Genomic DNA, 23,755 nt, shown 5'->3' on the forward strand with positions numbered 1-23,755 from the left:
ATGGGACGCCCTACGCCGGCTGACGACGGGTGGCCGCAGAATCCACCTCCAGTGGGTGCCATCCCACTGCGGCCTCGGCGGCAACGAGGAAGCCGATCGACTCGCGGGAGAGGCCGGCGCCCTCGACCAGGAGGACACCATGGTGGACGTCCGCACCATCCACCGCGCCGCAGCCAGGTCAGCGCGCGCCCGTACTGCCCAGGCCTGGCCGGCCGGGTGGTACAGAGACCTGATGGGCGGCCGACTCCCACCACCAGTATCGGGTGAGGACCGGTCGACCGCGGTGGATATCCACCAACTGAGAGCAGGCCACTGGTCCAGCTCCAACCAGTGGCGTCACAGAGTCGGGCTGGCGCCCTCCCGGCAGTGCGAGCAGTGTCCGGACCACAGCTGCCCTGCGGCCCGCTGCTTAGTATGCCGGGAGGAGGCAGACACCCCAAGGCACGTCCTGCTGCGCTGCCCGGCTCTAATCACTACAAGATTCAGACTGCTGGGATCCATACACCCCAGAGAGGAGGACGTCCGGAGCAGCGACATCATGGCGGCCATAGTGACCGCGTACAGGTCGCTCCTGAGCCGGACGGCTACGTCCCGCTAAGGGACGGAGGGAAATACAACAACAACAACAACAACAGGCAAGCCTCCGACCGACTCACTGATGACTGATAGTTCACTTCAGTTCTCACACATAAACGCCGGAGAAAGCAGAGATAAAAAACTATATTAGCTCGACAGTCCTACGAAAAGCGTGAGTGCTGTAGTGGCGTGATTGAGCCACTTCTTAAGTAAATACTGTCCTGCTAACCCGTAACAAGCACATCCACATAATATGCCTTCCCTTTAACAAGCGTCATGCAAAGGCACCTCTTTAGAAACATCGTAACATTATCTGCTTTAAGCTTAATAAAACAAGCTTCAGTTTGATTTGGTCCGTTAACAAGCAACATCAACAAGGAGCAGGCGTCGGTTTCAAAAACCATTACCCTGCGCACCGGAGGCGGAATATTGCCCTATCAATATCGCACAAATACTGAAGGCAGCCTCAACAACGTATTACACCAATAAATTAAATAATGTGTCCTGCAGTCGCTCGTTGAAGCTGTCAAAAGCAGCCAATTCGTTATTGCGTTACTGTTCCCATAAACCAGCCGTGGGTGGCCTAACTGCTGTGTCGACGATCCAGCACAGTGAGTCACAGCGCTGGTCACACGCCCCGTCAACATCTACGGCTGCCGTCCGTTCCAGCAAAACGGCGCCTCGGTAACTAAGCTCAGGGTGCACGGTGCCCGGTACCGACCGGATACGGAGCGGCGGACGTCCCGGCCTTTTACCGACCGCGGAACAACGGGTGCCCGGTGCCCAGCTGAGAGCAGTGCTTTGTGCAGGGTGTCAGACCAAACTGGCCGCCGCTAGTAAGTAGACACTGGCTAAAACACCGCGTCGAGAAAACACCGCACAGCACGCACCAAACCCTAGTCCAAAATCACCCGAGATCACCTCGGCATGAAACATTGCCCTTCAAACACTCCCACTACTTTACCCCCAAAACCCCTAAACTGGTCCCCACCGCGATAAAGCTGGCCGAGCGGCGGCCGTTCTAGACGGTACGTCACCCCGGCGGCCCGCACAGACGACTGACCGGTGACCTGTGCAGCTCCGGTGACCGCTGACCGGTGACCTGTGCAGCTCCGGTGGCCGCTGACCGGTGACCTGTGCAGCTCCGGTGGCCGCTGACCGGTGACCTGTGCAGCTCCGGTGGCCGCTGACCGGTGACCTGTGCAGCTCCAGTGGCCGCTGACCGGTGACCTGTGCAGCTCCAGTGGCCGCTGACCGGTGCAGCTCCAGTGGTCGCTGACCGCTGACCGCTGACCGGTGACCTGTGCAGCTCCAGTGACCGCTGATCGGTGACCTGTGCAGCTCCGGTGACCGCTGACCGCTGACCGGTCACTGCTCGGCCACCAGCTCAGCCTCCAGCGCCCGGTATCGCTCCAGCAGCGGCCCGTACACCTGAGGGAGACGGCGACCGGTCAGCATCGGCAAGTCAACACTGAACAGTGAACACTTCACAACCGTTAACCAACGGGCGTCTGTAATTACAAAGAGACCGCTGGACGTGCGATGGATGTTGATTAGGTACAGTTTATTTCGGAACACCAGGCATCGTTCGAATGTTATATATATATATATATATATATATATATATATATATATTAATTTATTCAATGTTAGAAGAGCAAAACATAACTAAATGAGCTCAATAGGCTCTCACCTGCTGGGCGTCCGGTCGGGGCTGACAGGCCAGATGGAACGGCTCGGCAGCAGCGGTGACCGTGTCAAAGGTGACGGCGTCGGTGTCCCCTGCGGCGGCGGCGGCCGAGCGGCAGCGGCCCAGCCGCGCCAGGTACGCCGCACCCAGACACGCCGAGTTGGCCACGTCCTGAGACAGAGCGGGTAGCACACACGGTCATTTCCCGAGACTGGACAGCGAACAGACACTATCCTTTCCCGCGCGCGGGCGGCCCGGTGCGCACACACCCGCTACGGACAGGGGGCAAGACGGGAGATACCTACACGGGAAGACGTCCGCATCTCAAGTTTTTGGCGATGTCAAACAAACGCAAATTAGTCGAGACCTAAACGACGATTTAGCTTAGTTTACTAGACGACTGGCCACCGAGGCCAAGAAGCCCAGTTCCAATGCGAGTTGAGCTCAACTCTGTCCAACTCACGTGCGTGTAGACCGGGGCGTTGAAGACGTCGGCCACCACCTGCCGGAGCGCCGGGTTCCGCGAGGCGCCGCCGGTCACCAGCACGCGACTCTCCTCACCTGAAGGGGGAGTCATTATTAAACACATGGCAGCATGGCTACCAGGAAGACCAACGGTAACCACAGTCCGATGCTCTGATGTTAAATCCATTACACTCAGAAGCCAAACCACTACCTCATGCTCTAATGAAACCCAATACCATTTGAATTCTGAAGCAAACCTACCACCACTGTGACAAATCGTGATTCATGACCCAACCGGGCTACCCCTCTCCGCCCCTCCACTCACCGAGCTGGAAGCCCAGGCTCTCGGCGTGTACGCGTTTGGCCATCAGCTGGCCCTCGACGACGGCGCGCACCTCGGTGTGTTTGTCAAACGCCTCCACCGCGGCGCCGCTGGCATCACGACGGTGGACACCGGAGCCGTGCGGCGTGATCTCCTGCTCCAGCCAGTACACACCTGACAGAGATAGACAAACAGACACACATACATCAAACGCTGGAGCCATGGGACGTGATCTGCTGCTCCAGCCAGTACACACCTGACAGACAGACAGACAGACATCAGTGAAACACCGGAGCCGTGCGGCGTGATCTTCTGCTCCAGCCAGTATACTCGTACGCCTAATACACACAAACATACGGCAGCTGTTTATCGATGGAGCTGCCGTGGACGTTACTTTATGTAGTAAGCTATCAATGCCTCGGACATGTGTAACTGAGCAATGCATAACACCATTACTGCTATACAAACAACGCCATGAGAAATAGTGACCAGTGTCCCAGACGTGCGATACTAGTTTTAGGCCTGCATGGACCGACTGTTACGGCACTAACCGATGCTGCCCAGGTTTCCCGGCGGTGCGGTGGACAGAAGCTGGTTGAACGTGTCCCACGATCCGCCAGCGCACTGATCCCGGTACTTCTGCCGCGTCAGAGAGCCGTTCTTGAAGCTGAAACAGGCAGAAACACGTTAGTAACGCAGCACAAGGCCTGCAGCACGACACTACCGCAAACAGGGTTGGGTAAACGGCTATCCACATCGATTAAGGTTAGCGATCGGATAACAATTCAGTTAGAGGTCAACGTCTTACCATTAAGTCGCCAAACAAACACTCACCCAAATATACAAAGACGGTGCCATCAATCATGACTGCTACATTCGGGTGCGTCAACTATGACCGCTTACAATCACGATCTCCACAGCTCAGTTTCAGCGACCGTCGCCAGTGCCACCCCTGAGCCCCGCCCTATTACGCGCGGTACTCACCAAAGCAGCGCCATGTACTTGTCGGCGTCAGTGGGGCTGACAAACACGTGCCCGGTGAGCGCGGGCCGCGGCCGCTCCAGACAGGCGAACACCGTGTCCGAGGTGCCCAGGCTGAGCGCCAGGTCGCCGGGCCGCAGCCGCAGGCCGGCCAGCGACGCCGGATTGTCGCCAGTGAAGGCCACCACGCCGCAGTCGGGTCGGAACCCGTACCGCTCCGCCCAGAACTCGCCAATGGGGCCGAGCAGGCGGCCGGCGTCCGGCACCGGCGCGCCCAGCCGGCTGCCCAGGCCCGGCGCGCACGCCTGAACGGAGAGACACGGTCAGATGGAACAGGGAGGACCCGGGATTGGATACGATCAGATGGAAATGGGGCAAACCGGTCAGGTAGGAAGTCGAAATGAGATGAGCAGCAAGCATTCGACAATCAACACGCAAATATAGATATTTAGGTATGCACAGATAGATAAAAATGTAAAACAAATCGATAGAACGATGTAGCACTGACAGTGAGGAGGCAGTGCGCAAATCAACCAATAAGTGCCCTCTCATTTATTAGTCATACGCACGATGTTGACATACCCGACATCCCATCTATAACTGTGCTGCGGGTTGACTGACGCTCCAGTCTAGTCTTGCCCCATCCGGCTGACCCGCTGTCCCGGCACTCACGTCCAGACAGTGCTGGTCCCAGGCGTGTTACGTCCAGACAGTGCTGGTCCCAGGCGTGTTACTCACGTCCAGGCAGTGCTGGTCCCAGGCGTGTTACTCACGTCCAGACAGTGCTGGTCCCAGGCGTGTTTGCCGATATCCAGCAGGTTCATCCCGGAGCCATCCGACAGGTCTATGCCGGCGTACTTGCAGAGGAACAGCGAAGCCCCGAAACTGCTCACCAGAGAGATACGCTGAAAGAGACAAGAACGGTGCGCAATGAATTGGGACTTATGCCGAATTCGGCGGTAAATGACGCTAGACACTTAAGACACTAGACAGGGACGCAATTGACACAAATAAGAGCATGATTGACAGCAATGGCCCTTGAATTAGGATTAATAATAAAAAGCGCGACAGAACTGACCCCACCATGTGTACGAAAAATATACAGAAACGTCTTCCACCGACCTCGGTATTTTTATAGGCCTCCGGGCTCTGCTGATGGATCTTGGCGATCTGATTACCGGTGAAACGCTCGTAAGCCCGCGAGCCAGTGATATCAGCCAGTTTCTGCAAAAGTCAGCCGCCCCCGGTCAGATACCAAGACAGCAGCAGCGGGACATGGGAGCTGCAGCGTGATCTGGCTAGCAAATATGGTACGTACGCTTGTAAACACAAGACTAAATTGATTAGAGAGCCGTCATCGGAAAAGTGAGCAAAAAAAAAAAAAAAAAAGCAGAACGTTACAAACGCAACGTATTCGTCTTAAGATGTAAGATCCACAAGACAAATAAAACAAATAAAGGGAAGACCCAGCTACTTCGGTGTACCCGGCACGCACCTGCGGTCCGCCGACGTACTGCTCCAGCGCGCGGCACTGCGCTGTGGTGCTCGAGTCCATCCAGATGGGTGAGTTACGCACACTGAACGCCGACTCCAGCTGCTGGTGCAGAAACTGGTCCGGCTCCAGGGAGCCGAGCGTGGCCTCGGCTCCGGCGCGCCACAGCACGCAGCCGTGCTGCTGCTCGAAAAAACGCACGGGGACACAGACTGTCACACTAATGTGAGCTAACAGACAGCCGTGTTGCTGCTCAGAAACATGAGGACACACAGCGAGCTGCCACACTGTGAGCTGACACACTATGAGCCGACAGACTGTCAGCTAGCGCACAGTCATGCCGCTGATCGGATACACAGGACAAAGCGGGCTGTCAGTCAGGCACAGCTTGCGGTCGGGTAATCACAGGAAATGCACTGGGCAGAAGCTTGGTAACCGAGCGTCAGTTGTGTCAGCTGATTTTAAGCCGACTGCTCGCTAAACGTCGGAGTTTGGTTGACAGTATCGCGCGATATCAATGCTGAACAGACTGTGATGGTGATGACAAAAAAGATTGTCCTGGGCCCTGTTTGGTCGCAGTTTTTTACCAGCAGGCTGCGAGCATGCTGCTATTTCTTGGCTCCTCATTGGTCAAAGTCACGTGGTCTCTTCATTTGACCATGGGAGGCCAAGAAGCGCCAGCAATAGCTTCCTTATATGAGAAAAACCGACAGCATGCTGATAAAAACAGCGACCGAGCAGAGCTCAGATCACGCACCTGGCCGGCGCCGGAGAGGGCGGCCACACGGGCAAAGTCCAGTCCGGCCACGCGCAGCTTGTCCATCAGCATGTCGAGCGCCTTGACCCACATGATGGCGGGCGCAGTGAACGTCAGCCCGTCGGCGCCGGCGTTCACACCGCCGTGCGTCCTGCAGAGGGGAGAGGGCCGAGGGGGGGGGGGGGAGTGTGTGTGTGTGTGTGGGGGGGGGATTTGGACTACAGAGAAAGCACAACAGAACAATTGATTCATCAATCACCATAGTAGTAAGCCAGAGGTGAACACCAAATAGGACTGGCCACACCAACAGCAATGCTAGCACAGTACATCAAGAGGATGGTCAATGGTCACAGCAGCATGCCTAAATAATGAAAGTCAGAGTGCATTGAAATTTGAAGTTGTGCCTATCCTTCACATGACTGAATGCTGACTTTAGCCAGTAGCAGATCAATCTGGCCAACCTGATGAAACTGACCAAGGCCACACAACTGTACAAAATGAGCCAAGTACCTGCAGCAAAGAGTAAAATGTCATTTATTTCGTATGAGAAGCATAGACTACAAATCAGATTTACAATATATCCATTACCCTGACACCACACCACATGCTATAACAGGTTCCAATCATCTTACCTGAATTCAGGAAGCTCCCTGTCAAACATAACTGAGGCCTCACAGATCACTTTCAGGTGGCAATCAATAGCTAAAGCCTTCAGCTGTAAAGAAACAATGGATCCAGGTCAGCACACACAAACTTAACATTCCAGAAGTATGTAATGAAGGTGCTAATTGTTAACAATCATAAACATATTGTATGCCAAATTCAAATACAAAATGGATATATTTTGCATGTGTCACCTGTTGAGTGCTGAAATCAAACCCAATATAGGCTGTATCTTCCTCCTCCCCAGCCATGGGTCCTGTGTTGGCAGCTGGAGTCTGTTCAGGGTGCTGCATCTCACCAGAATCAGCTGTCTACAGTGTAACACAGGCAGGCACATGGTAAACATTAGACAAAGTACATGTGGACTGACAATAGATGATGGGTATTCATAATTCAGGAGAGAGGAATGAAAGGTTAAAAAAAACAAATGATAATTTTGAGTTTTGACAAAAATACTAGTAAGTCTGTACTATTGGTTTTGATTAAGTCTGCTGACTGCTCACATATTTTTTTAAGGCCCCAGTGGTGCTGTTGGCTCACTCATTGTCCCACGGTACCGGAAGTTCCAGGTTTGATCCTCAGTTCTGTCTGCTCCACATGCATCATGCATCACCAGGAGTGGAGTAGGCTCCCACACTAGCCATAGCCCAGGGGAATGGGGAAGGACAATAGAAGGGAGCTCTCCTGTCAATAAGACAATATACCTCTTGGTAGCCTCTTGGAGGGAAGATTGAGATGAATAAAAAAGGCACAATTCTTATTTTCCTTACCTGTGCATACTTCTGTGGAGCCATGAACATATTGCATGGACCAATGTGGGCCAATACATAGGCAGGTACTGAATTACAGTGCTGGTGCACTGTGCAGCACTGCCACTGCTAGAGATGTTTAAGTATGCATACAAAAATTCAGAGAAAAAATCTTGCAATTTTTGGAGCAGCATTTCAAAATAACACTTATTTTGCACTTAGCAGCAGGTAGGTATATGTAGCTTTATGTTACTAAAGTAGCTACCTATGTCCTACGCAGTACCTGTCCTACGCGACCATCAATTAACCAGTGATTTTCTATACAGGGCAAAAAGTAAAGAGCAATGGGGGTGCCAGAAAACACATCAACTGCAAGAAAATTGATATTTTTTGTAATAACCCTGATCCTGTAAAAAATCACCCTGTACACTGACACACATGGCAGACTGGCTAATTCTTGCAAATTACTTACATCCATTTTGACACACCATCAGCTGAATCAGAATGCTAATTGGTTGAATCTTAAGTAGCCCAACAATCTCAATTTGGTCAATGAATCGACTAGGTATCGGTGATCACCGATACCTATGTTTTAGGGCCTTGGTGATCACCGACACCGTTCCTTGGAGACAAAATCTTTCGCCTCCGACCCTCAAAGGAGTACGGCTTCCAGTTCCACTTGCTTCTTAATATAATGTAGCTGAAAGACCCTATACAAAGAGGCCAGGGACTGGTTCAAAAAGTAGCACTGAAATGATTATTTATCCTGGGTCAGATTGAGATAATGCAATCGCTCACCATACAGCCATGATACAGCCGCCAACATGCAGAGCTGAGTCAATAAACAAGAAGGCGTGACCTTCATGTAAGACATGTTCAGAATATCCTGTGAGCGTTGTGTTTATGCTCAATAATTTGCAGTTGAGCCCGCTATGGTTCAGTGTATCCTGCGTACACTACCTGCTGATGATATTTTTGAACAAGTAATTAGAACATAAAAATGGTGTAGCTGAGACAAAACCAAAAAAGCTGTCAACCACTAAATAGAAATAGTCACGAAATAACTGTTTTGATATTGGAGTGAACTATTTTATATTTTAAATGTATTGTAACACACAATGTAATGTTCATGACATATTGAAAGGTCATGTGAGAAAACAGTTGTTTTGTGAATGATAAAGGAATGTTTGACCGAAAAATAAGCTGGAACTTAGAAAAGCATTATTCGGTTTCATCGTTTAGCTGGGGACAATTTCGGCGCAGCAGAACAAGTAGGGGGAGAGCACGACGTTCATAAAGTTGGCTTCAAATTCGGATTCGGATTCCAGCACCACATTCGTGGAAAAAATGACAAAAACGGACCCCTTAGAATCAATTTAAATTAACAGGGTAGATAGAGCAGGACATGCTCATTATGAAAATAAATCACCTAGGCTTGGCACCCCCTAAGAACTGAGGAATCTTAGGTCAAAGTTCAAGGTCATTCTCGGCGGACCCTTTGGATTCTCGTAAAAATTGGTACAACTATAGTCCATGAAGAGCTGATTTCAAAAATATCAGTTTCTTACTTTGGCAAGCAGCACGAACTGATATATAGTAGGTCAAAGGTCAGAATCAAGGTCACGTATGTGTAATACAGGAAGTGGAAGTGACCACGTGGCCAGGTGAGAAAGGAGTACCCCTTAGATTTCAATAACTTTTTGCTCAATGATGCAACCAATGTTGGAGATGCTACTGCTGGTTTTTCTTGTTTTGGCAAGGTCAAACTACGGAGAAATGACGGGTCAAAGGTCAAGGTCATTTTTAGCGGACCCTTTCGATTCACATATAAATTTTTATCCCAGTACAATTTTAAATGCTGGTTATTATTCTGCGTATTGTTAGGCTTGGCAGGTCTTAAATTATTTTAAAATATTTAAATAATTTTACCTTTAATTCATCTATCCCAACATGGCTACCGTGCGAGCACCTATCAAAACCTTGATGAAAATAACAAACCGAAAATCTGAGAAACGCGATTTGACCTTGGACTGCCCCGTGCAAGTGCACCGGCCTTAGGGGTGCTGAAGAACTTGATTTGGTAGGTATAGTGTGTTTTGGTGTGGGTTATTGTAATTTTAATGTATTGCACGTTGCCTGAATTGCGACACAACTTACAAAATTGAAATAGCAGTCGTAAGTAGTGTCAGTGTCGCAAGTTGACCTTGCCTTGGGGTATACCGAATAGGTCACAGGTCATTCGGGTCATTGCCTCAAAATTTACGTGGTACGTGTAAAATTCTTTGAACTTGAGATCCTGAAAATTTTGTTGCAGCCCGTTGATGCTAATGCAAGTTATAGAGCTTGAATTGACAGGTCGTCTATGAGGCCTCCATCCATGCCAGCGAGGCAGCAAGAGTGTTGAAAATGGTCCATAATATGCTATTTCACATTTATTGGGGTATTCAGGAATTGGAAGTAGCCTAACACCATTCCAGCAACTACTGGCGAATCCAGAAAGGCGGTCTTTGACGTTGCAAGGGTCATCCCCCCAAAATTCTCCCGATTCCAAAAACTTGTCCCAGATGACCCCCATGACCTCCAACGAGCTCTGCGATGACCCCAAGTTGACCTTTTTGACCTGACATGTCCCAGATGACCTCCGTGACCTCCAGTTAAGCTCTGATAACTCTAAGCTGACCTCTGTGACCTGGCATGTCCCAGATGACCTCCATCAGAGCTCTGTGATGACCCCAAGTTGACCTCTGTGACTTGACGTGTCCCATATGACCTCTGTGACCTCAAGTGACCTCTCTGATGACTCCAAGCTGATCTATGTGACCTGGCATGTCCCAGATGACCTCCAATTGAGGTCTCTGATAACCCCAATCTGACCTCTGTGACCTGACATGTCCCATATGACCTCTGTGACCTCTAAGTGACCTCCCTCATGACCCCAAGTTGACCTGTGTGACATGACGTGTCCCATATGACCTCTGCGACCTCTAAGTGATCTCTCTGATTACCCCAAGCTGACCTCTGTGACCTGACGTGTATCATATGACCTCTGTAACCTCTATGTGACCTCTATGCTGATCCCAAGTTGACCTCTGTGAGCTGATGTGTCCCAGATGACCCCCATGATCTCCATCAGAGCTCTGTGATGACCCCAAGTTGACCTCTGTGACTTGACGTGTCCCACATGACCTCTGTGACCTCAAGTGACCTCTCTGATGACTCCAAGCTGATCTATGTGACCTGACATGTCCCAGATGACCTCCAATTGAGGTCTCTGATAACCCCAAGCTGACCTCTGTGACCTGACATGTTCCATATGACCTCTGTGACCTCTAAGTGACCTCCCTCATGACCCCAAGTTGACCTGTGTGACATGACGTGTCCCATATGACCTCTGCGACCTCTAAGTGATCTCTCTGATTACCCCAAGCTGACCTCTGTGACCTGACGTGTCCAAGATGACCCCCATGACCTTCAATCGAGCTCTGTTATGACCCAGGTTGACCTCTGTGACTTGACATGTCCCAGATGACCTCCGTAACCTCCAATTGGGCTCTTTGATGACCCCAAGCTGACCTTTGTGACCTGACGTGTCCCAGATGACCCTCAATTGAGCTCTGTGATGACCCCAAGTTGACCTCTGTGACTTGACGTGTCCCATATGACCTCTGTGACATCAAGTGACCTCTCTGATGACTCCAAGCTGATCTCTGTGACCTGACATGTCCCAGATGACCTCCAATTGAGCTCTCTGATAACCCCAAGCTGACCTCTCTGACCTGACATGTCCCATATGACCTCTGTGACCTCTAAGTGACCTCCCTCATAACCCCAAGTTGACCTGTGTGACCTGACGTGTCCCAGATGACCTCCGTGACCTCCAATTGAACTCTGATGACTCCAAGCTGACCTCTGTGACCTGATATGTCCCAGATGACCTCCAATTGAGCTCTTTGATGATCCTAAGCTGACCTCTGTGACCTAACGTGTCCCAAATGACCCTCAGTTGAGCTCTGTGATGACCCCAAGTTGACCTCTGTGGCTTGACGTGTCCCATATGACCTCTGTGACATCAAGTGACCTCTCTGATGACTGCAAGCTGATCTCTGTGACCTGACATGTCCCAGATGACCTCCAATTGAGCTCTCTGATAACCCCAAGCTGACCTCTGTGACCTGATATGTCCCATATGACCTCTGTGACCTTTCAGTGACCTCCCTCATGACCCCAAGTTGACCTGTGTGACCTGACGTGTCCCAGATGACCTCCGTGACCTCCAATTGAGCTCTGATGACTCCAAGCTGATCTCTGTGACCTGATATGTCTTATATGACCTCTGTGACCTCAAGTGACCTCTCTGATGACTCCAAGCTGATCTCTGTGACCTGACATGTCCCAGATGACCTCCAATTGATGTATCTGATAGCCCCAAGCTGACCTCTGTGTTCTGACATGTCCCATATGACCTCTGTGACCTCTAAGTGACCTCCCCCATGACCCCAAGTTGACCTGTGTGACCTGACGTGTCCCATATGACCTCTGCGACCTCTAAGTGATCTCTCTGATTACCCCAAGCTGACCTCTGTGACATGACGTGTCCAAGATGACCCCCATGACCTTCAATCGAGCTCTGTGATGACCCAAGTTGACCTCTGTGACTTGACATGTCCCAGATGACCTCCGTAACCTCCAATTGGGCTCTTTGATGACCCCAAGCTGACCTCTGTGACCTGACGTGTCCCAGAAGGGCCCCAATTGAGCTCTGCGATGACCATAAGTTGACCTTTGTGACCTGACGTGTCCCATATGACCTCTGTGACCTCTAAATGACCTCTCTGATGACCCCAAGCTGACCTCTGTGACCTGACGTGTCCCAGATGACCCCCATGACCTTCAATCGAGCTCTGTGATGACCCAAGTTGACCTTTGTGACTTGACGTGTCCCAGATGACTTCCGTAACCTCCAATTGAGCTCTTTGATGATCTCAAGCTGACCTCTGTGACCTGACGTGTCCCAGAAGACCCCCAATTGAGCGCTGTGATGACCATAAGTTGACCTCTGTGACCTGACGTGCCCCCAAGTTGCCCTTTGTGACCGACGTGTCTCAGATGACCCCCATGACCTTCAATCGAGCTCTATGATGACCCCAACTTGACATCTGTGACCTGACGTGTCCCATATGACCTCTGTAGCCTCTACGTGACCTCTCTGATGACCCCTAAGCTGACCTCTGTGAGCTGACGTGTCCCAGATGACCCCCATGATCTCCAACAGAGCTCTGTGATGACCCCAAGTTGACCTCTGTTACCTGACGTGTCCCTGAAGACCTCCGTGACCTTCAATTGAGCTCTCTCATTACTCCGAGGTGACCTCTGTGACCTGACGTGTCCCAGATGAACTCCAATTGAGCTCTCTGCTAACCCCAAGTTGACCTCTGTGACCTGACGTGTCCCAGATGACCCTCAATTGAGCTCTGTGAAGACCCTAAGTTGACCTCTGTGACCTGACCTGCCCCCAAGTTGCCCTTTGTGACCGACGTGTCTCAGATTGCCTCCGTGGTCTCCAATTGAGTTCTGTGATGACCCCAAGTTGACCTGTGTGACTTAGCGTGTCCCGCATGACCTCTGTGACCTCTAAGTGACCTCTCTGATGACTCCAAGTTGACCTTTGGGACCTGACGTGTTCCAGATGACCCCCATGTCTCTCTCTCTCTCTCTCTTTCTCTCTCTCTCTCTTTCTCTCTCTCTCTCTCTCTCTCTCTCTCTCTCTCTCTCTCTCTCTCTCTTTCTCTTTCTCTTCACGTGCCGGTGTCGTGGATCCTATAGGCAAGTTTTGTACATACCAATGTTGATCCCCAGTCTCTGACCGGACATGTATTTTCCTTCCCGCAGGATGCCGGCGGCGGCGACGACAGTGTGCCGGCGCACATCTCTATGGAGGTGGACACGGCGACCCGTGGGCGACCGCCGCTGCCGCGGTTTGCTACAGGTGGCCATGGCCACTAATCTGTCACGAACTTCTGACAGTGAACGCCAGTCGGTTCTCGGATGTGAGGACGCGCCCGTCGAATAAAGTGACGGAGATGCACCGTGTGACAGTGTGCGTTTTCCGGGCGAGTTCGTTGCGCTGTGTGCCGGTCGTGCGCGGGACTGGTACCACCCGTCGTTCCACCAGTTCTCAGTGCTCCAGCGCGCCGTGCGCGATCTCAGTGCCGCCGCCGAGGAGAATGTGTGCCGCGAGCTGCCGCCCGAGGACCTGCCGGCGCTGACCCGGCTGGAGCCGCTGGCTGACGGCGCGCTGTCGCTTCGTCCTCCGACCCTGCGCCGGCCGCGCCGGGAGGCCGAACTGCTGACCCAGCTGCAGCAGCTGGCGGTGGCCCTGGACGGCGCCTGCCCCCTGGTGTTGGATGGCAGCTGCGGGAGCCACGTGACGCCGTCTGCGCTTTTGGCGCCAGGAGAGCTTGACGCTGCTGCGAGCACTACAGGGCTACTAGCGGTACGTCACGTGCTGCTAGTTTTCTAGAGACGGATGTTTGCTGATATTAGGCTGTTAAGACTGAGCCGTGATGCTGTGGCCGGTGGGAGTGCCGGCGCCGGTCGTGGTGCACCCGACGCCCGGCGCTCCGCTTCGCGCTGCTACCACACAGGTAGGGTTCGGCACACCGACTCCCGATGGCTACGTGGACAGTGAAAATATTGCAATGTTATGGTACAGGTAGAGTGACCGTTCCGTTCTTTGTCAGGTCTCTGAATGGAGCTGCGTTCCGGTGGGCGGCTGGCTGCGCTCTCTCGGTCTGGCCCAGTACGCCGTCGCGTTCGTCGCCCGCTCTGTGGATGGCGCCCGGCTTCTGGGGCTCACCGAACAGGCTATGGAAGACGAGCCCGACGTCGGTGAGAGATTCACATTGCTAGCTGAGAAGGTGGATGTGACTCGAATTATTCAGTTCATAGCCTGATTTATCTACCTTAATCTATTTATATGAATTGTATTGCCACCATTAACCTGACTCCTGACTCGTGATTGTGGTTGCCTCAGTTGTAGGCCTTAAGTGCACCGCATTTTGACAGGTCTCGACGTGGCGACCTCGAAGCCAGCGTGTTGGGTCTCGGCTTCCCGCCACTCACCGGCGGACCTTTCCGCTTCGTGGACCGCATCGGTCCCGCACAGCTAGTCAAGGACATGGAGCGCTTCGCCGTCGTCAGTGGCGTCGGCTTCGAGCCGTGCCTGACCGTGCACTACCAGGCCGCTAGCGGCACCAAGTTCTGTTCGGCCGGGCCTCGTGTAATGCCCACATGTGATGACCGAGTGTATACGCATCTGAAGCCGCTCCGCGTGTGTGCCAGCGCTGGGCGTGTTCAGTTTCAAAGTAAATATAGAACCCTGGTGATCAAGCTACAGTTTTTGACGGGAAATAGAGTGAGGTCATTTTGAAAGCGATCAGACGGTAGCGCCGCCGTTCTTTGGCACGCCTTAGCATGCATATGTGCTACACTAAAAGTTTAGGCTCGTGTCTTTCAAGGTCAGCAGGGTGAGGGCACCAGGTGCTTCAAGTGGCCTCGTCTCAGGTAGAGTTCTAATACTCGTTCTAATACTACCAAGTACCAACACACGTATCTAGTCAAGGAGCTGAGTTGAAATCGAGGGGATGGGGGGCTGTTCAGCCCCTTCACTGGGGGGTTCACGGTTCAGCCCCTCCCCCATCAGGCGCGAAAATCTAGGAGCCCCAGCGTGGAGTGAGATAACCTTTTCGACGGCATGTGATCGGGTATTGCATCGAATGACACTGGGCGATTGAAAGATGTTTCAGCTCGCTTGTCAAGGCAAACATTTATTCACAACGAAAACAGACATAGGCACATGTGGATTGCTAATGGATAATGGATAATGGCAGCAGGTAACACCCAGGTCGTGCGCCGTCTGCTGGAGAGCCAGCGGCTGGTGCGTCCTGAGCGGGGTCGCCACAGACGCCGCTCGTCACCCAGAAGCCGGAGACCGGCGGACCGGCCGGGACGCCTAACGACAGACACAACGACCGCTCATGGCGCTATGTAGCGGGCTACCAGTGAGAGGTCACGGAAAGGTCAGCTCATAATGTGCGCGGCGTGACATACAGTGTTAATGTCATCCCGCGGTCGCCGGACAGTGAAAAATTGGACAATGACATTTCGCCGTCAAGACGAGCTCTACTGTCTACAAGACACAAGTAGTCTACATACTGTCTGCTACCGAAACTACTGTCGAGCTTCTTACTGTTAGTAAGAAATTACACAGGTCTAGATGCAATTCCAGCGATGAACTTCGGTAGTGCATGGCTTTGCAATTTCAATCACAAGATATTCTTGTTCATCGTATTATCGGCATGGTACTCGCTCGTTATCACGCTTGCGTGGGCATACGGTAGCTCAAGGAAAATATGGATAATCGTAGAAGCCGGTATCAAGGGAATCCAGTGAGCACGAACACGCAGTACACGTGGGTGCTTTCTAGTTTCCTGGACGGTCACGCTTAGTGTAGCTAGCTCGGCCTTAAAAGATCATCACGGACACGGGGCTACGCGGCATTATATACCACCAGCAGACAGGATTTGATCTCCAGCAGACAAGCTTCTATCCGTGCCCCGCGCCGTCTCTCAACAATCGTCCACAGCCGCGGCTCCTGTGCACTGAGACGCTGTCACGACCGCGTCGTATTGCGACTGGAAGCAAGCCCACTGCCCGGTCTCTGCCGCGTCTCCCCGGCGGTTGGGACCTGTGCCGGGGGCGCCTCCTCCAACAGATTAGTGGCCATGGCCACCTGTAGCAAACCGCGGCAGCGGCGGTCGCCCACGGGTCGCCGTCCACCTCCATAGAGATGTGCGCCGGCGCACTGTCGTCGCCGCCGCCGGCATCCTAAGGGAAGGAAAAATACATGTCCGGTCAGAGACTTGGGATCAACACTGGTATGTACAAAATTTGCCTATAGGATCCGCGACACCGGCACGTGAAGAGAAAGAGAGAGAGAGAGAGAGAGAGAGAGAGAGAGAGAGAGAGAGAGAGAGAGAGAGAGAGAGAGAGACATGGGGGTCATCTGGGACGCGTCAGGTCACAAAGGTCAACTTGGAGTCATCAGAGAGGTCACTTAGAGGTCACAGAGGTCATATGGGACACGCCAAGTCACAGAGGTCAACTTGGGGTCATCACAGAACTCGATTGGAGACACGGAGGCAATCTGAGACACGTCGGTCACAAAGGGCAACTTGGGGGCACGTCAGGTCACAGAGGTCAACTTAGGGTCATCACAGAGCTCAATTAAGGGTCATCTGGGACACGTCAGGTCACAGAGGTCAACTTGGGGTTAGCGGAGAGCTCAATTGGAGTTCATCTGGGACATGTCAGGTCACAGAGGTCAGCTTGGAGTCATCAGAGCTCAAATAAAGGTCACGGAGGTCATCAGGGACACGTCAGGTAACAGAGGTCAACTTGGGGTCATCACAGAGCTCTGTTGGAGATCATGAGGGTCATCTGGGACACGTCAGCTCACAGAGGTCAGCTTGGGGGTCATCAGAGAGGTCACGTAGAGGTTACAGAGGTCATATGGGACACGTCAGGTCACAGATGTCAAGTTGGGGTCACCATAGAGCTCGATTGAAGGTCATGGGGGTCATCTGAGACACGTCGGTCACAATGGCAATTTGGGGGCACGTCAGGACACAGGGGTCAACTTATAGTCATCACAGAGCTCAATTGGGGGTCTTCTGGGACACGTCAGGTCACAGAGGTCAGCTTGGGATCATCAAAGAGCTCAATTGGAGGTTACGGAAGTCATCTGGGACACATCAAGTGACAGAGGTCAACTTCGGTCATCACAGAGCTTGATTGAAGGTCATGGGGGTCACCTGGGACACGTCAGGTCACAGAGGTCAGCTTGGGGTCATCAGAGAAGTCACTTAGAGGTCACAGAGGTCATATGGGACACGTCAGGTCACATAGGTCAGCTTCGAGTTATCATAGAGCTGGATTGAAGGTCATGGGGGTCATCTTGGACACGTCAGGTCACAGAGGTCAACTTGGAGTCATCAGAGAAGTCACTTAGAGGTCACAGAGGTCATATGGGACATGTCAGGTCACAGACGTCAACTTTAGGTTATCAGAGAGCTCACTTGGAGGTCATCTGGGACACCTAAGGTCACAGAGGTCAGATTGGAGTCATCAGAGAGCTCAATTGGAGGTCACTGAGGTCATCTGGGACACGTCAGGTAACCAAGGTCAACTTGGGGTCATCACAGAGCTCTGTTGGAGATCATGGGGGTCATCTGGGACACGTCAGCTCACAGAGGTCAGCTTAGGGGTCATCAGAGAGGTCACGTAGAGGCTACAGAGGTCATATGGGACACGTCAGGTCACAGATGTCAAGTTGGGGTCATCATAGAGCTCGATTGAAGGTCATGGGGGTCATCTGAGACACGTCGGTCACAAAGGGCAACTTGGGGGGCACGTCAGGTCACAGAGGTCAACTTATGGTCATCACAGCGCTCAATTGGGGGTCTTCTGGGACACGTCAGGTCACAGAGGTCAGCTTGGGATCATCAAAGAGCTCAATTGGAGGTTACGGAAGTCATCTGGGACACGTCAATTCACAAAGGTCAACTTTGGTCATCACAGAGCTGGATTGAAGGTCATGGTGGTCATCTGGGACACGCCAGGTCACAGAGGTCAGCTTGGGGTCATCAGAGAGGTCATTTAGAGGTCACAGAGGTCATATGGGACACGACAGGTCACAAAGGTCAACATATGGTCATCGCAGAGCTCAATTGGGGCCCTTCTGGGACACGTCAGGTCACAGAGGTCAGCTTGGGGTCATCAAAGAGCCCAATTGGAGGTTACGGAGGTCATCTGGGACATGTCAAGTCACAGAGGTCAACTTGGGTCATCACAGAGCTCGATTGAAGGTCATGGGGGTCATCTTGGACACGTCAGGTCACAGAGGTCAGCTTGGGGTAATCAGAGAGATCACTTAGAGGTCGCAGAGGTCATATGGGACACGTCAGGTCAAACAGGTCAACTTGGGGTCATGAGGGAGGTCACTTAGAGGTCACAGAGGTCATATGGGACACGTCAAGTCACAGAGGTCAACTTGGGGTCATCACAGAGCTCAACTGAGGGTCATCTGGGACACGTCAGGTCACAGAGGTCAGCTTAGGATCATCAAAGAGCTCAATTGGAGGTCATCTGGGACATATCAGGTCACAGAGGTCAGCTTGGAGTCATCAGAGCTCAATTGGAGGTCACGGAGGTCATCTGGGACACGTCAGGTCACAGAGGTCAGCTTAAGGTCATCAGAGAGGTCACTTAGAGGTCGCAGAGGTCATATGGGACACGGCAGGTCACAGAGATCAAATTGGGGGTCATCAGTGAACTCAATTGGAGGTCATCTGGGACATATCAGGTCACAGAGATCAGCTTGGAGTCATCAGAGCTCAATTGGAGGTCACGGAGGTCATCTGGGACACGTCAGGTCATACAGGTCAACTTGGGGTCATGAGGGAGGTCACTTAAAGGTCACAGAGGCAATATGGGACATGTCAGGTCACAGAGGTCAGCTTGGAGTCATCAGAGAGGTCACTTGAGGTCACAGAGGTCATATGGGACACGTCAAGTCACAGAGGTCAACTTGGGGTCATCACAGAGCTCTGATGGAGGTCATCTGGGACATGCCAGGTCACAGAGGTCAGCTTAGAGTTATCAGAGCTAAACTGGAGGTCACGGAGGTCATCTGGGACATGTCAGGTCAAAAAGGTCAACTTGGGGTCATCGCAGAGCTCGTTGGAGGTCATGGGGGTCATCTGGGACACGTTTTTGGAATCAGGAGAATTTTGGGGGGATGACCCTTGCAACGTCCAAGACCGCCTTTCTGGATTCGCCAGTAGTTGCTGGAATGGTGTTAGGCTACTTCCAATTCCTGAATACCCCAATAAATGTGAAATAGCATATTATAGACCATTTTCAACACTCTTGCTGCCTCGCTGGCATGGATGGAGGCCTCATAGACGACCTGTCAGTTCAAGCTCTATAACTTGCATTAGCATCAACGGGCTGCAACAAAATTTTCAGGATCTCAAGTTCAAACAATTTTACACGTACCACGTAAATTTTGAGGCAATGACCCGAATGACCTGTGACCTATTCGGTATACCCCAAGGCAAGGTCAACTTGCGGTATTAGTACCCAGTAAACATGCCGACGTCGGCCCGACGTCGGCCGACGTCGGGGTGACGTCGGCAACTCGGCATCGGCATGCCGACGTCGGCCCGACGTCGGTCCAACCTCGGCACGACGTCGGCTGGATGTCGGATATGCCCGCATGTTCCGACGTCCAGCCGAGGTCCAGCCGACGTCGGGCCGACGTCGGACCGAGATCAATTGCTGAGGTCCAGCCGACGTCGGGCCGACGTCGGGGCGACGTCGGACCGACATCGGCCGCTGTTTTGACCGTTAAAATAATATAAAATACATGTTTCATGTTTCATAAAGAGCTTCTGTATTCAAAATATCCTCAAGAAACTCAAATCTTCCTCCACGCCGCAACCCCCTGATCCGGACTGGACGGGAAACTTTATCCCAGTTGGGATTGCCCGTAAGCCGAGCTCGCCCGTATCCGGGTGCGGTGAGTGCTTGGGGGCTGCTCGGCCTATCCTTTGGTCAGGCTCAGCCCCGGCAACTCACCAGGGCCGGGCCCAGTTCATATAGAAAGGCCAGTCGGCAAGTGTCACTTTGCCAAAGTGCCACTTATCAAAGGGACACTTTGGGAAACGTTGGTGCAGGTGTGTAAGAGTGGCTATATGAATCCATTGCGGGGTCGCCCTTTCCAATAAGTGTCACGTAACAGCAATGGGACCAAGGACTCTATATGAACTGGACCCAGGGTGCTCACCAAGAAGACCAATGTCTCCATCCTATCATCCTTCCGGCTCTGAAATGGTCTTGCCAGACCGAAAGGGCATAACCCAACAAAACAAACTAAATTCGCTATCTGGCTGCGTGGTGTAGTGGTTAGCGCACTAACCTCGCGTTCAAATGACACGTGGTTCGAATCCCATCGCCGGCTGATGCTTTTGGCGTGTTGTCCCAGTAAACATGCCGACGTCGGCGACTGGGGGGCTCGAATCCCGCCGCCGGTTGATATTTTTGGCGCGTTGTCCCAATAAACATGCCGACGTCGGCCCCGTCGGTCCAACGACAAACGATCTCGTCAACCTCGGCAAACGACCTCGGCCCGACGTCGGCTCGACGTCGGCTGGACTTCGGCTGGACGTCGGAACATGCGGGCATATCCGACGTCCAGCCGATGTCGGGCCGAGGTTGAACCGACGTTGGGCCGACATCGGGCCGAGCCTCGGCCCGACGTCGGGCCGACGTCGGCATGTTTACTGGGTATATATTAGGTCCGAGTGGACAATTGTGACGCTGTTGATACAAATATGTAACAGCAAAAATTTTAGGTTTTAGGTTAGGTTAGGTTGTAGGTTTGTAGGTTTTAGGTTTTAGGTTGTAGGTTTGTAGGTTAGGTTAGGTTAGGTTGTAGGTTTGTAGGTTGTAGGTTGGTAGGTTGTAGGTAAGTAGGTAAGGTTAGGTCAGGTTTGATTATGTTTTTCTTTTATTTCCAGGACATATAAGTATCATTTTTGGATTCAGGATGTCAAATAATGTAAGAATATGAAAACTTTATCTTTTAACAGTCACTCGGACTTAATGTATACTTTTACCCAACTTGCGACACTGACACTACTTACGACTGCTATTTCAATTTTGTAAGTTGTGTCGCAAATCAGGCAACGTGCAATACATTAAAATTACAATAACCCACACCAAAACACACTATACCTACCAAATCAAGTTCTTCAGCACCCCTAAGGCCAGTGCACTGGCACGGGGCACGTCCAAGGTCAAATCGCGTTTCTCAGATTTTCGGTTTGTTATTTTCATCAAGGTTTTGATAGGTGCTCGCACGGTAGCCATGTTGGGATAGGTGAATTAAAGGTTAAATTATTTAAATATTTTAAAATAATTTAAGACCTGCCAAGCCTAACAATACGCAGAATAATAACCAGCATTTAAAATTGTACTGGGATAAAAATTTATATGTGAATCGAAAGGGTCCGCTAAAAATGACCTTGACCTTTGACCCGTCATTTCTCCGTAGTTTGACCTTGCCAAAACAAGAAAAACCAGCAGTAGTATCTCCAACATTGGTTGCATCATTGAGCAAAAAATTATTGAAATCTAAGGGGTCCTCCTTTCTCACCTGGCCACGTGGTCACTTCCACTTCTTGTATTACACATACGTGACCTTGATTCTGACCTTTGACCTACTATATATCAGTTTGTGCTGCTTGCCAAAGTAAGAAACTGATATTTTTGAAATCAGCTCTTCATGGACTATAGTTGTACCAATTTTTACGAGAATCCAAAGGGTCCGCCGAGAATGACCTTGAACTTTGACCTAAGATTCCTCAGTTCTTAGGGGGTGCCAAGCCTAGGTGATTTATTTTCATATATCGGGGTTACATGAGCACAGTAAATACGTATTTAGCCGCTAATTCGAATTAGGAACGCATTACCGACTCATGTAGCCACCTGCTAGTACGAATCGGCGATCCGATCCGCGGTTACATGAGCAAAGCAAATACGTATCACGATCGGATTCACCGCTAATGCGAATCAGGAGCGTACTACCGACTCATGTATCCACCTGCTAATACGAATCGGCGGTCCGAACAAAATCCGCTGGGAAAGAGGCTTAGAAGCGAATAGGACCAAGATACGTATTACAGGAACTATTTCTTCGCAAAAAGAAACATTAAAATGCAAAATAATAGGTATTTTTTTCATTTTCTTCTTTTGAAATAATATTTAAAAAATATTTCGGTATTTCGTCAAGCTTTCAACAATAAATATAATGAAAACCAAATAGTAAGTATCCACATAATTTCAGTTGAAACATTTTTCTGACAGCACTACAGACGAATCAAGAGAGGCAATTGCCCAATGAGTCAAAGCAAGACAACTTTATGTTCAACTTTTTTTTGTTAAGTTAATTGAGAATGTTTTGAGCAGATTAAATGCAAAAAAGACATAAGATAATTAATTTTTAATTTAGTCACCTCTATTGCTACGGAAGTGCGCCACATTTGTATGCTATTCCGTTTGTAATGCGCATCGGGCCGAGAGCCAAACTAGATCCGTTTGACGTCACTGATACGAATTTGCTCATGTAGTCGGTGCACTGAATGCGTTCTTGGGGAGCTGATCCGAATTAGCGTAGTGCGTATTTGGAACGGCTCGCTCATGTAACCGAAACGTCCGAGGAACATGATTCGGGCCGTATTTCACAAGAACTATTCTTTGCTGACTGGAAGCGTCAAAATGCAAAATACTAAGCATTTTTTTTTATTGGCTGCCTCGTAGAAAATAGCAAAAAAATGTTGGTATTTTGGTTTAGTCTTTGCATGTGAAATAAAATGAATGAAATATTTTGATAGATAATTTTTCTGACCACCCTGCTGTCGCTGCATGGCGAATCAGTGCACAGTGACTTAAAACAAGAAAACTTTGTTTTCATTTTTTGATTTCATGCTAATTTTAAATGTTTTCGAGCCTATCAATTGATATAAGTATTTAAAATTTAGTTCAGTCGTCCCGGTAAATGCCGCAACTGCGCCATGACTGTACGCTAATCCTATTCCGTTTGTGATGCGAATTATCGGCCGTCGAGGAGTCAGCCCGGGTGAGCCAAACAAGATCCGTTTGACGTAGATAAAACGAATTAGTATCATGTAACCGGTGCCGTAGATACGTTTGTGGGGAGCTGATGCGCATTAGCGTAGTGCGTATTTGGAACGGATCGCTCATGTAACCCCGGTAATTATGAGCATGTCCTGCTCTATCTACCCTGTTAATTTAAATTGATTCTGAGGGGTCCGTTTTTGTCATTTTTTCCACGAATATGGTGCTGGAATCCGAATCCGAATTTGAAGCCAACTTTATGAACGTGAGAGCACGGGCAAGAGATATAGGGCCTTGGGCA

At 51.0% G+C, this 23,755-nt stretch overlaps 1 protein-coding gene and 1 long non-coding RNA gene across 4 annotated transcripts; both read right to left on the reverse strand.

Moving 5' to 3' along the window:
- Positions 1-702: 702 nt before the first annotated feature.
- Positions 703-8,549, reverse strand: LOC122393581 (xylulose kinase-like). Of its 3 annotated transcripts, XM_043389763.1 has the most exons (15): positions 8,313-8,412; positions 8,168-8,280; positions 7,141-7,257; positions 6,916-6,998; positions 6,284-6,434; positions 5,530-5,709; positions 5,157-5,258; positions 4,808-4,939; positions 4,038-4,339; positions 3,605-3,720; positions 3,057-3,227; positions 2,730-2,827; positions 2,270-2,437; positions 1,910-2,007; positions 703-1,774 (listed from the first exon to the last, which is right to left on the reverse strand). In XM_043389763.1, exons 2-14 carry the CDS (start codon positions 8,171-8,173, stop codon positions 1,945-1,947), a joined length of 1,689 nt encoding a protein of 562 aa, XP_043245698.1. In that variant the 5' UTR covers positions 8,174-8,280; positions 8,313-8,412; the 3' UTR covers positions 703-1,774; positions 1,910-1,944. The 3 variants fall into 3 exon arrangements, with proteins under 3 accessions (XP_043245698.1, XP_043245699.1, XP_043245697.1); XM_043389764.1 differs by lacking the exons at positions 8,168-8,280; positions 8,313-8,412 and adding an exon at positions 8,494-8,549; XM_043389762.1 differs by lacking the exons at positions 8,168-8,280; positions 8,313-8,412 and adding an exon at positions 7,717-8,140.
- A 7,672-nt stretch (positions 8,550-16,221) lies between these two features.
- Positions 16,222-21,766, reverse strand: LOC122393583. Its single transcript, XR_006258717.1, has 2 exons — positions 21,557-21,766; positions 16,222-16,581 (listed from the first exon to the last, which is right to left on the reverse strand). It is a non-coding gene; the product is annotated as an uncharacterized LOC122393583 (long non-coding RNA).
- Between the last annotated feature and the right edge of the window lie 1,989 nt (positions 21,767-23,755).

Source organism: Amphibalanus amphitrite, unplaced genomic scaffold (assembly GCF_019059575.1).
Source record: "Amphibalanus amphitrite isolate SeventyFive unplaced genomic scaffold, NRLGWU_Aamphi_draft 000543F_arrow, whole genome shotgun sequence".
NCBI classification, from domain to species: domain Eukaryota; kingdom Metazoa; phylum Arthropoda; class Thecostraca; order Balanomorpha; family Balanidae; genus Amphibalanus; species Amphibalanus amphitrite.